The 13,425-nt window shown below is 42.3% G+C and overlaps 3 protein-coding genes across 3 annotated transcripts in view; 2 read left to right on the plus strand and 1 right to left on the minus strand.

Moving 5' to 3' along the window:
- Positions 1–1,238, plus strand: part of apba2a (amyloid beta (A4) precursor protein-binding, family A, member 2a) — a 19,616-nt gene extending 18,378 nt beyond the window's left edge. The window contains exon 12 of the mRNA XM_076298838.1: positions 1–1,238. This exon is cut by the window's left edge and continues 1,280 nt beyond it. The gene's annotated coding sequence lies outside the window, so the exon portion shown is untranslated.
- A 22-nt stretch (positions 1,239–1,260) lies between these two features.
- Positions 1,261–4,318, minus strand: duox2 (dual oxidase 2). Its single transcript, XM_076268438.1, has 8 exons — positions 4,229–4,318; positions 3,722–3,879; positions 3,505–3,562; positions 3,267–3,401; positions 2,830–3,037; positions 2,437–2,651; positions 2,004–2,227; positions 1,261–1,550 (listed from the first exon to the last, which is right to left on the minus strand). Exons 2-8 carry the CDS (start codon positions 3,866–3,868, stop codon positions 1,539–1,541), a joined length of 999 nt encoding a protein of 332 aa, XP_076124553.1. The 5' UTR covers positions 3,869–3,879; positions 4,229–4,318; the 3' UTR covers positions 1,261–1,538.
- Positions 4,319–4,448: 130 nt separating this feature from the next.
- Positions 4,449–13,425, plus strand: part of duox (dual oxidase) — a 33,236-nt gene continuing 24,259 nt past the window's right edge. The window contains exons 1-4 of the mRNA XM_076268307.1: positions 4,449–4,527; positions 4,795–4,908; positions 5,106–5,189; positions 5,299–5,463. Of these exons, the coding sequence (XP_076124422.1) occupies positions 4,830–4,908; positions 5,106–5,189; positions 5,299–5,463 (328 nt within the window). The 5' untranslated portion in view covers positions 4,449–4,527; positions 4,795–4,829. The remainder of the gene's footprint in view (positions 4,528–4,794; positions 4,909–5,105; positions 5,190–5,298; positions 5,464–13,425) is intronic.

The raw sequence follows: 13,425 nt of genomic DNA on the forward strand, positions 1-13,425 counted from the left end.
GCTGATCCAATACAGGCTCTTGTCGGGCCCCACGCTTAGTGCCAAAATTCTGTGAGCACAAAATCGATAAACCAAGTAGAAATTGCGGCCGGTGGCAAAAATAACACCAGTGTAGTAGCCTCAGCAGTACCTGATATTGCAAGTAGCCTATGTCAGCAACAAGTTGAAGTTGAAGAAGGAGGTAGGCTATAAGCCTACTAGAGCAGAGGGACAGTGAGCAGCTGGAGGAGAATGTAGTTAAGGCTGCTCTGTAACTTTATGATTTACAAAAACTCACATGAATGGAGCAGGTCTGTGCCACATGCCATGATGACAGTGATGATAACGATGACTAATACATTTCGGTAATATAATGGTAATAACATAAAGAGAAACGCTGAGATCACAATAAAAAGTACAGCAGTATAAGTTTGTTAATGATTTGCTAACCCAGATCAAAGCAATGTTGATTGTCGGTCAGATTGCTCGGTTTCCAGCCAATGACCCAAAGTCAATGGTCAGTCAACATAAAGATGGGCTGAAAACGTGAACTCATATGCAAAAGCCAAAGCTTGTGAAGTTAAATGAGTTCATGTAGCTATGCTCTACTGTACTCAAAAGTAGGTAGTATACAGGAAACAATTTTCAATTTTAATTCCAGCAATGTAGGTAGTTTACAGGAAACAGGAAACGTTTAATTCCACCAATGTAGATAGTATACAGGAAGAAGGAAACATTTAATTCCAGCAATGTGTGGAAATATTATATAGATTACGGTTAGACCAACCACAATCTATGGGTAACTTAGCTCTTTAGTTTGGGAACGTGTGCACATCCAAATTAAGGTGCAGGAGCCAAAAGTCCAAGATCCAGTAACAGAGAAGGTCCACACACTTGCTCTCTGTTTATTTTACTTGGCTTCAATCCCCACACACATGACGTTTCGAGCGCTTAGCCGAAGGGCTCGAAACGTCATGTGTGTGGGGATTGAAGTCAAATCAAATAACTTAGCTCTTTACACATACCGTGTAGAGGTGTTGCTATCAACTGATCATTGTATAACTTAGTTTAAATGAATTGAATAATTTGAAATTATACTTTGAATTGTATTTATTATACTTCAATATGGAGATTATATGCTCAAATGCCAACACTTGTCCACTTTCAGTGCTCCAATTGGAGGGCATCTCGGCCCAAATATGCCAGGGCCCATCGTTTGTCCCAGTCCAGCCCTGCTGAACACATATCACTTGTGTGTGTGTGTGTGTGTGAGACAGAACACACACATCACTCGTGTCACAGATCAACAGTAACCTGAAGATTCTCTATTTTACTGACCTACATGCAGGATAATATAATATAACATAATAAAATAATATACATAATATAATATACATAATATAACATAACGATACATTCTGTACATACATTCATATTTACATCAGGCTCAGAACACAGGCGTGTGGGACAGGGAGGACCGTCGCTTTCACACGTGTGTGGGGGGGGGGGCCGGGATCTGATCAAGTAGCAGGAACAACGCCGTGGAGCAGCGGGTTCTGTTAGAGTCTCTCCTGAAAGAATAAACAGAAAAAAGAGCTAAATGAATGTTGTGTTTCATTAAAGTGTTACTCAGTGAATGGGCTGATAATACTCGTCTTATTCCCACTTATTCTTATTCACCTTTCAATACTCGTCTTATTCCCACTTATTCTTATTCACCTTTCAATACTCGTCTTATTCACACTTATTCTTATTCACATTACAATACTCGTCTTATTCACACTTATTCTTATTCACATTTCAATACTCGTCTTATTCACACTTATTCTTTTCCACATTACAATACTCGTCTTATTCACACTTATTCTTATTCACATTACAATACTCGTCTTATTCACACTTATTCTTATTCCCACTTATTCTTATTCACATTTCAATATGTTTTCATCAGACGCATAATACTGTTTCCTTGTATTGCAAAGACGCACTTTAATCTGAACTGTGCTTGTGTGTCCAGCTCGTACCACTAAGTGTGAGATGGTCAGAGGGTCCAGTGTGACCCCTTTCTTCATGCCTCCCTCGATGGTCACTCTCTCCAGGAAGCTGGAGTTGAAATATCCGTGAGGAAAGTCGCTGTGTTGGTCGTCTTCGTCGTCATCTCCGCCCACGCTGAACACCTCTCTGACCCGATCCGGAACGAGCAAGTCCAACAGTACCACCAGCACTCCGATCAGCGTACACAACACACCTGAGAAGACACACCTGAGGATGAGCACCTGGACCTGCACACAACACAGTTGACCACTCTGACCTGTGTGTGTGTGTATTGTGTTGGTCCATCTGTGTGTGTGTGAACTGAGCTAAAGGACTGGGTGTGTGTTGTGTTGGTCCATCTGTGTGTGTGTGTGTGTGTGTATGTGAACTGAGCTAAAGGGCTGGGTGCATGTGTGTATTCACCTGTGGCCAGCGCCAGCCAGAAGGAGTGGCTGTAAGCGGTGGTGAAGGTGGCGTCACCAATGGTGAAGGCGCACTGGGGCAGGTTGTAGATGGTAGAGAAGGAGGCCATCGAGAAGAAGATAAAGGCGGCGGTGGCCAGCATCATGTAGCCTGCGTAGAGGATGACCGGCATCGAGAAGAGGATGTTGGCTAGCAGCCAGCAGCAGAACGCCGTCCTGCACCAGAGAAGAGAGAAAGGAACACTATTTAGGTCTCTAGAATGCTACAGTAGTCTACAGTCACGCCAGAGTCTATCTATATGGCTCTGAGTCATACATCTTTTTATTCAAATTCTGGACCGGTCAGTTCCACTCCTGTACTGATGCTGCCCAGTGAGGTGCTCCTTGTCCTCACCATAGAGTGGCTGAAGCGTAGCGGCCTGAGTATCTGTACTGGTAGATGAGACCGCAAGCACTGTTGCGTGTGAACTTCTCTGCGATGTACAGGATAGGGTTGGGGAGACCTCTGTCCAGCGCCTCAGCGTACTGTTCATCCAGTTGGCCTGTCCACCTGAACTCTTCATTGTAGTCAATAGTCTCATTCAGCTGATTGACTGGGTTTCCTGGAGGAGACAAGGACAATACACACATAACATATGGAGTCGCATTTAGAAGATCAGATACTCCACAGTGGTCATACACAATGCAAGCTGAACTCATCAGTGCTTAACGTGATCCCATCCTTGCACTGCAGTAGGCCTACTGAGTAAATTCACCCGTACAACTGAGTTAGACAAACTGTGGGCATGCCTCAAACCTACTTCAAGACATCTCTGAAGAGTGTTGTCTCACCTCGCAGTGTAATGTTGATTCCGTACAGGCCGACGTGAAGGCCCACGTCTGCATCGACCACCGCGATGCTGAAAGACTTGTACGTGCTGTTGGCTTTCAAGCTGGCCTGTGCCCAATCTGCCGTGAAGTTTAGCGCTTTAAAACAGGACAAACTCTGATAAGGCGCGTGACAGTCACACAGCATAAGCTACTTATATCTAAAACACCTGTGCTGCAGAGATAAGGTAGGATAACTCACCGACTATTACAACTCCGATAAAGAGACTAATGAGTATCCGGAACATCCAGAAAAACCTCTAAAGTAATTTTAAAAAAAGACAGAAGACAGTTGGAGCCAGTACATCTCAACAATAACTGTACGAGTAGGCCTACAAATAAGAAGTAGCCGTAAGATTTGAGCGCGTAAAATTGATGCGACAAAATGCAATAAAAATGCAGTGTTTGATCTCACTCACCGATTTCCCGCGGATTCCTGGAAGAATAAGAAGGAAAGAAGCCGCGAGGACTAAGAAGACCAGAATGATTGTCAACAGGTTGGTGCTAAAGATGAAAGAGGTCCTTTGTAGCGGGTAGAATGGGTAAATGCCATCGTAGAAAGTCATCTTCGGAGATCCTGTGAGAAGGCGGCATTACAGTGAGGGCAGTTAGTGGAGGTTCTCAATTACTCCGAGATCCCGGGGATAAGACTCCCGTCTCACCCGGGAATGGGAGACCAACCCCACCATTCACCAGCAGATGCAGTCCACTTACACCTGACTTCACTGCAGAACTGATTAAATATGCCACAAACTCGAAAACGCACACAAATTATTTTCTTTAAATGCTAATAGGTTACTACAGTATGAACATAGCTCTATGTAGCCTGTATACCAAGAATTTCAAATTGTAGAATGCAGGCTATAAAATGTTAGGATACATTTGAGCAGTTTATGTGAAAATACGCATTGGCCAAATGTACCTACCTATATGTCACAGTTGTGTGAAGAAATATCAATCCTGAAAAGTATCCCGGCTGATGTGAAGTAAAGTGCTCAGCGATGCAGCTTTTATATCATCGCTCGTCCTCATATTCCAGCCCGCACCTTTGTTGATTGGCATTTCTCGGTAGAGGTGTTCACCAGCTCTGCCCATCCTTCCAAGGGAACTCAAATTCTCATTTAATCCCACACCTGCTTAGACAAACAAGTTACCTACTACCCAACATCGCGCTCACTCTTTGTCCATTTAGCCTACTCGTCGTACTGGGTCGTCTTACGTCGAGGTAAGTTTTACCAACTCTTCACTTGAATTACAGTGCTGCTACATAAATCGATTTTTTCCGAATTTACTGAACTGTGAGCAGAGTTAGGCAGCGAGCATAGATCTGTATTTTTACTTAATTTCAAATGCGCTGTCAAAAGAATACCACTGCCGATTTTTTTTCCGTAGCCTAGGCTACAGCATATTAGCCTACTTTGAATGAACGCGACTTTCTCTCCGTGCCGTGCGCTCTCTCTCTCTTTCTCTCTCTCTCTCTTGTTCACTCAAGTGTCCTCAGAGACCCTTGTGACAAGTTGCACTTGGATGCTCCCCGCAATCATGGATTTAAGCAGCAAGATCTGCAGCGTTGTGGTCCTTTTGACTGTGACTGCTATTAGTTCCAGTAAGTGGATATAATTTCATTCGAATATATTTCGAATTAAATTAAAAAAATATATTAAAATGAAACTAACTAATAACTTGAAAACTACTAAATAGGTAGATTGCCCATGAAACTCTATTTACAAGAGCATTTTCTAAAATATGTGTCCAATCACAGTTATATCTTGTGTGAGTAATATGTCCTACTATTACATTTAGAATCAGAGTCCAATGTTGCCTGGGAAATCCAACGTTATGACGGCTGGTACAATAACTTAGCTTATCATAGTCGTGGAGCAGCAGGTAAGCTGGTCCATTCATTCCTTCTCTTTCTTCTTGTTATTTTGTTTTATTTTACGCCTTCCTGTGCAATGATTGTGTCGCTTCGCGCTGTTATGTGTTACATTCGCAGGTGAGTCGCTGACGCGCCTGCTCCCCGCGCGGTACTCGGACGGGGTCTATCAGGTGCGCGGAGAGCCTCGGCTGCCCAACGCGCGCCGGGTTAGCAATGCTGCCATGCGAGGCCCATCGGGGCTGCCCTCCTCCCGGAACCAGACCGTCCTTTCGTTGTTCTTCGGTCAGTGTTTATGATTAAACTCCAACAATGTTACCACCCTAGTGTTTGACACAAACTATGAAACAGTTTACCATCTCTCTGCAGTGTGTTGTGTTGTATTGAGGACAGGGTTCTGACAGCGACAACGTTGGATCATTAGGGTTTTGGCCAAAAAGCCATTCTGTCATTCAGAGTCAAGCATGTTGCTGTTAGTTTCAGAGACAGACATGTTGTGAGTTTCTATTACTTCGTTTTGCCTTGTCAGCAGACAAAGACTAGGCTACATGGCTTACTTACATTTCTTTATCATTCTTGACACTAAAGCAACCAAAATCCAATCAGTAGGCCTACTCAGGGTTCTCAAGTCACACGCAGTTCAACAATTTCACACGCTTACAAGCCATACCTTGCATTTCTCACGCCGAAATATTACTAGGGATGTCAAGGTATCTGCATAATTATTAGAGGAGGCGCAGGGATACGAGGGGATTTCTCGCAGGATTCAGAGCTAGCGCACCATACCAGCCAAATCAACAAATAAAAAAAAAATAGCCACCGACATCCAATCAAAAAATAGTATTCGTTGTATCCGGGTAAAATTCCAAAATAGGACATCCCCTCCCTGCAAACACATTATGCATGTGCGCTTGTATGGGGTTACACGTTTAAGATTTCAAAACTGCACCAAAATTATTTTTATTCAGAAATTCAACTGTCTGTCATTTGGTAAACCAGCCTAGGCTACTTATGGCACTTTAACAATGTGTGTAAATCAGGCTTTTCTACGAACACTTGTAAACTAAACTGTCGATCATTAAGAAAACATAATGATTGTGTCGTTGTAGCTTTGTGTAGGCTTAACCCAGACATCAGCAACGTTCATTTTATACGACAAATCACTCTCGTGGCTACCTGCACTTTCCCTGTCGTCACGGCTGCAACTTTCGCACTCGTTTGTGCTTTTTAGCGCCGGTGTTACATGGCAACTGGTACCCATGTTAACTGGCTGCGTTGGTGACGTTTCACGAGTGATGACGTTTCTTTGACGGATGTGGCCGCTTGCAGATTTGTCACTTTCTGATGGAAACTGGAGACGAATAGACCTCTCCAGAATATATCCCGCCTCCTAACTTCCGTATCCATCCAACTTCCGGGCGTGGATTGTCTATGGGAAATAACATGGCGTTTTGAAAGGTCGTACCTGTCAAACTCTATAGGTGACAAAGTAGAAAAAGCTGCTGGGCAGATTGGCCTACACACTTCTGCGATCTAGTTTCCACTGGATTTTTTGATTGCGACAATCAAAAAATCCAGTGGAAACTATATGGCAGAAGTGTATAGGCCAATCTGCCCACCAGCTTTTTCAACTTCGCTACCTACAGATGTTTTACCTCTATGATATTTCGAAACGCCATGTTATTTCTCATAGACAATCCACGCCCGGAAGTTGGATGGATACGGAAGTTACAGAGGCGGGACTTATTCTGGAGAGGTCAATACAAATATGCATGACATATTTAAATGTCAAAATTTTGTGTAGTACGCTACAGACACTGGACCATGAATATGCCACCAAAAACATAAATACAAATAGCCTTATAATAACTCGTGGGTATCGAACCTGCTTCCTAAATGAAACCACTTAGGCTACATGATAACCATTTATCTACGTACTTGTGCCACGAACCAGCTGATAAGCCATAGAGAAATGTATTTGACTACGTCTATACAATTTGAAGAAGTCAGCTGATGATTGTAGCAAGTTAACATGCATTGCTGATGGTGTTGTCTTGCTACAGCAGTTGCCCAAGCCAGTAGGTCTTCAAAGTATCATGCTAAGTTTTCAAACATTTCACTGACTGTTGGTCAGGCTCTCTGTGGCCACCTAGTATCTGTAGCCTAAATTGAGGAAGCGTTGCTGGTCTAAAAATAAAGAAATAATAATAAATCGTGTAATGGGGAGGATTGAACCCATGTCGACTGCGTGAAAAAGCAATAGGCTATATAAGCATTAACCTGTTGCGCCACAGGAGAAGCAAAATATTTCAAAATATCAATACAATATCAAACCTGTTTACATGTCAGCAACATTAACGTTAATAGCCTATAAGCATAAGAGTTTTGACTCTACCTGTGCGCAAATTTTGTGTAAAATATGGACACGTTATAGACTTCTCCTGCCCATTGCAGTGTGGGTTTCAATGCCTGTGTTTCATGAACTGAATTCTTAAAAGAATAGGCTGGACAAAAGGATACACAACACAAGGATACACATTTTTATTTGACACTTCAGGTAGGGGCGGGCACAGCCTAACCTGAAACGTTTGTAAAACTTAACCATGATACTTTGAAGGCCTACTAAATGGCTTGGGAAACGGTAGCATGATAACATGATAGCCAGATAACATGAACAGCTATGTTAACTTGTTACAATTATCATAACGTTAGCTGACTTCTTTTAATCATACAACTGAAGTCAATTTCCGTGAGTGCCGTCAGCTGGCTCGTGGCGCAAGTTGATAGACGTCTGATTACCAAGCAAACAGGTCAATTTATTCGTGGTTCGATACCCACGTGAAGTTAATTTATGCTATTTAGGTGTTTGTTTTTTGGGTGGCATATTCATGGTCCAGTGCATGTAGTACTACATACAATTTTGACTTTTAAACATGTCATGCATATTTGTGTGCGTCTCTAGTATATCAGAAAGTGACAAATCTGCAAGCGGCCACATCTGTCAAAGACTCGTCATCAATCATGAAACTTCATTAACGCAGCCAGTTAACACGGGAGCCAGTTGCCATGTAACACCGGGACATCCGTCTGAGCCTCCATGGCTCAAACAATGAATGAAACAATGTCAACAATGAATGAAAATTAGCTTATTATCAATGAGTGTTATACATTTGAGCGAGTATGCTACACATAAAAAAAAATTCTAAAGATAAAGGACTGCTGCAGACAATGAGCTGCCAACCACCATAATGTAATAGCAACCCAAAATAATGAACTTGCTGTTCTTATAAAAAAAAAATCAAAAGTTGGTCTCGCATGCACATTCTTGGTCCAATGGTTCAGTGACAATAGGCTACTCAAGTGAATAAAGTAATTATCCTAATAAATAAGATATTTGTCTCACTCAGTAACCTACATATACTTCTCGTAAATTGGTGAGCCATAGAATATCCCACCGTCAAGATTATTATACTTCAAGATTCCAATCTATCCCACCTAAATATGAAAAGTTACTGGTGACATAAAAACACAAATGGTTTCCCCTTGATAAAGGCTGACATAAGAGACATAGGCTATGCAAGTATCACATTATACTTTCCCAGATGGGTACAAATCCCAGACTGTCCTGAAAAATAAACAAAAACAAGATTACAATGACAAATTCAAGGTCTCAATGCTTCTTTTCAAAAAACCTCACCAGAAGTTGTTATTTAAGGGGTTATTTTTTTCAAATTTCTTCTGGGGAGCATGCCCCCAGGCCACCCTAACCAAGCTGAGTTACCAACCTTTTGAAGTGGCCAGGGGGGCCCTTTTCACATCTGTGCTTAGGGGCCCACTGGCTGATAATCCGTCCATGTCCGCACCTTTTGCTACATAGTGCGCACGTTTTACTAAGGGCCCGTCCACACGGAGACGCTTTTTAGGTTAAACGCAGAGGTTTTGCTTCGTCTTGGCTGAGCGTCCAAACCAGGGGCGTAGCCAGGATTATTTTATAGGGGGGGCCAGCTGGGTCCAGACTTTTTATTGGGGTGGCACTTGGGAATCAAAACTACTATTTAAAAACTACTCAAAAAGTTTTGAAGATTAGGATAGCCTATTTCAATAATGGCAATAAATTGTGTAAAGCCAACACTGATACACAGGTCAGTTTGTTGTCCACTCCAAATTATTTTCCATAAGCCAATGCTATAAAAAGTACATTATGACAATGCACCTTACTTAATCAGTCTTATTCAAATGATGTTAAAGAACAATAATAAATACTACAAATATTGTATTCAGATATTTAATCTTATACTGATGGCCAAACTATATTTCTTTCTGATATCCACTCTAAGTACTTGGCTGTAAGTAACATGGCTCTGAATTAAGAAATTAACCCTTAGAACCCTAGACTGTTTTAAGGGCTTTTCCACTACCTTTAGTTATAAGCATTTATCCTGGCATTGTAAGTGCCATTTACACATGCTATATTTTTTTCGGAACAGTCTAGGCTACCCAGATCTGCCACCAATTCATATTAATACTTGCATTGATTTAATTTTGATTTTTAAATAATACAAAGACAAAAAGCGTATTATACCATTCTTATTTTGAAATGTATCTCTGTCAGCTGGACATGACTTTCATGTATGTGTAGGACAGACTGTCCTGAATCTGGCAATATAAGAACCATGGTGGAGGGGGGCTTTGGGGCTGAGCAATTTACAGACATGTGGTGTGCGCCTTACAGAAATAAATGCCATTTTTTTATTTAGTAATGAAAAATGCCCTTTCTGCGCTCCATATCTGTGACACGAACTGATCTGACCTGACTGAACCCGAGTTTGCGTGTTCTGTGTGTACACTAATAATGATTCTAAAACAACTGTTTACTGCATTGTCATGAACAAAGTGAAGGCAAAAAGGTGTTTCTTTGTCGAATAAATTGGGATGCAATGTGAGTCTCGAATTGGATGCCATGCAGGAATTTGCTGGGATCTCAAAACCGCATTATGAACATACTTTGCCATAGAGAAACACATGATAGCGTTGGATTATGAACATGCCTTGCCACTACAACACACAAAAACGTGGGGTAAGTGGAGCTATATGAAGGTATTATTTTGATGTCATTTCGTCTGTTTTATAGCCCAGAAGGATGTACTTGGTATCAAATGATAGCTCTGTATCTCCTCTTTCATCTGACATGCGTGGCATATCTATCCGATCACGGGTTCGTGAGTAGGGCCTAATTCAAACGAGAGTTGGTTTTTGTACATGATGTTATTTTGCAGTTACGTTGTCTGTTTTTATAGCCCAGAAGCATCGATATACTTGGTACCAATAGATAGCCCTGTGTCTCCTCTTTCTTCTGATATGCTTGCCATATCGATGCGATCACGGGTTCGCGAGTAATTCAAACGAGAGTAATGGGTGCGCAGGTAAACTATAAATATGAATCAATTTGATTTAATTTCATGATTTTTTTTTTCATACTTGATCGCACAGGCAAGAATTGCTAGCAATGTAACAAAGAACTCAGGCAAAGCAGCCTCTGCCTGACCAGCTATGGCAAGAACCACACGCAGTCAGCAAATTATGTTTTTTATAAAGTAGCCTAGCCTAGGCCCTATTAACCTACTTTTATTGGAGCCATGATATGTGCCTAATATGCTTGCATTTCACCCGAATTTTATCGAAATATTTTTGTAACAGCGTTACCGCGGGCATCCGATTATTTCTGATCAGCCCCACACGTCAATGTCAGAGCCTACCTAAGGACAGCCCAACGCAGCTCACTTGGCTATGATTTGTGACACATTCTAATCTTATTAGCATTAATGTTCCAACTCATCATCAACTCACCTGTTGTTACTGAGGTTAAGTAGTAGTCTACTGTCAAGTGTTTTTAACAGATGACTTGAATTGTCCCGCTGCTGCTGCTGCTGCACTAGGCCTAGCCTACTCACGATTTGATCACAACCGTGGGCTAATGGTCATAGATAGAGTGCAGTAATTGGTTCAGTCCCTGCTTTGCAAAGTGTTGGCAAAGTGCCGTCGAAAACGGCAGCAATTATTTTTTCTTTTTTACTTTTCACTGAACGGAGCTGGGGGGGCCAGCAGGGTGGCCAATCTTTGACCAGTGGTGGCCGTGGCCCCCCCTGGCCACCACGTAGCTCCGCCCCTGGTCCAAACGAATCCTGTAAACGCACTGCCCAAAACCGCACCTTTCTGAAACCTGGTCCCAGAGTGGAGAAATCTGAAACCGTAGCCCGTTTGAATTCGTTTAGACAGCGAAACCGCACATCCTGCTTGCGTATCGATGATGTCATTGCCACACCTCAGCTGCCCTGGACTTGCACTTATAGTATTGCCTAACAATACTAGTTTTCATACATGACATTACCTACGATTACACTCCGTAAGATAAATATCACAACTGGTGCTGCGCAGCGCCGACACTGTTTTTCCCGGTGTTTTTTTATGCATTCTAGCTACTGTCAGTGACGCGAGAGAACTTAAGTTATTAGGAAAGTGCGGTGTAAGTTTAGGCTACATTAATTTGTGCGTAGTGCCAGTGTCATTCATTTATTTTACATGTCTTACAACATATATACATGCATTCACAGTCGAGTGAAATCAGATATAAGCATACAAAGACGCTAGAACTCACGTTAAGCTGAATGCGAATGCGCGATTTGATGCAGACAAAAGTATTGACTGTTACTAACGAGGGTTTTATAGCAATAGAATAAATGTGGCGACAGAATAGCCTAGAACTTGGGTAAGCCTTGTGTTTAGTAGCCTAATTGCGGTAAATCTAATGTGAATCACGGACTATCCTACAACCAAAGAAAGTAAAGGTGATTAGTAGGCCTACCTGCATTAGCCAAATAAAGGACGGGACTGCACCCTTCACAAACCGTAAAATAAAGTTTATTAGTTTTACAGTTGACTACAGTTGACAGTTCACCATCAGTCCACACAAACAATTCTGGTTTCCTTGCACTAGCCATTTGGTCGTAGCCTATCTATCTATCTATCTAGCCTATTCTGTCTGTTTGTAAAGCGCAAATTTTGGTCAATTTCTGTAAAGAAACAGTGCCACCTATAGGCCTGGGGCATGAAGTAACGTGTTGAGTCGTGTTGAGATGGATCCGTTTGGACGCAAATATTCTTGATGCGGTTTCAGGGAAGACGGAGGAAAAAAAGATCGGTTTCGTACGTGTGGACTAGCCCTAAATCATGCACTTATTTTAGTAAATGGCGCACTCATCTTAGGGCCTGTCCACACGGAGACGCTTTTTAGGTTAAACGCAGAGGTTTTGCTTCGTCTTGGCCGAGCGTCCAAACGAATCCTGTAAACGCACTGCCCGAAACCGCACTTTTTTGAAACCTGGTCCCAGAGTGGAAAAATCTGAAACCGTAGCCCGTTTGAATTCGTTTAGACAGCGAAACCGCACATCCTGCTTGCGTATAGATGATGACATCGCCACACCTCAGCTGCCCTGGACTTGCACTTATAGTATTGCCTAACAATACTAGTTTTCATACATGACATTACCTACGATTACACTCCGTAAGATAAATATCACAACTGGTGCTGCGCAGCGCCGATAGCTTATGACTTGGTGGACTGAACACTGTTTTTCCCGGTGTTTATTTATGCATTGATACTGTCAGTGACGCGAGAGAACTTAAGTTATTAGGAAAGTGCGGTGTAAGGGAAGACGGAGGAAAAAAATATAGTGCACTTAGAACTGATTGCCATATTTCAAGACAATAGAGGGAGAGGTCACACACATACCCAGTCACACAGGGAACAAATGACAGGGGGCCCAACAGACGGTGACAGGTCCTCAGCTTGCAATGTTTTGCAATTGTCAAAAGTCAAACGTCATGTTTAAAGCAAACTATGTACATTTATTTGTTTGCCTTTATTTTATGGCAGAGGGTCAACATGGATGGAATGGACTGAATGGAAGTGAATAAGTTTGTTATTTTCTTGTGAAAGACTAGCTGTGTATGTAGGCTATTGAAGCTCAACAACATTTTGCATTGTTGTGGAACATTTGGTGACTATTTAAACCATCACCCCGTCCCATAAGCATACTACACTGACCCCATTTGCGCGTGCTCTGTGGTGTACCCTGCACCCCCAACCTGTATGACCTCTTTTTTGAAACCCAAACTGTGATGACCTCAAGCAGTCGCCTCCGCACAGGCTTCTGTGTTTTAACCACAGCTAGAGAGGAGGGGGGGGCT

This window comes from Alosa pseudoharengus, unplaced genomic scaffold (genome assembly GCF_046254945.1).
Source record: "Alosa pseudoharengus isolate Yale_2024_CS ecotype anadromous, Long Island Sound unplaced genomic scaffold, YU_APseudo_1.1 YU_APseudo_1.1_scf_10, whole genome shotgun sequence".
Lineage (NCBI taxonomy): Eukaryota > Metazoa > Chordata > Actinopteri > Clupeiformes > Clupeidae > Alosa > Alosa pseudoharengus.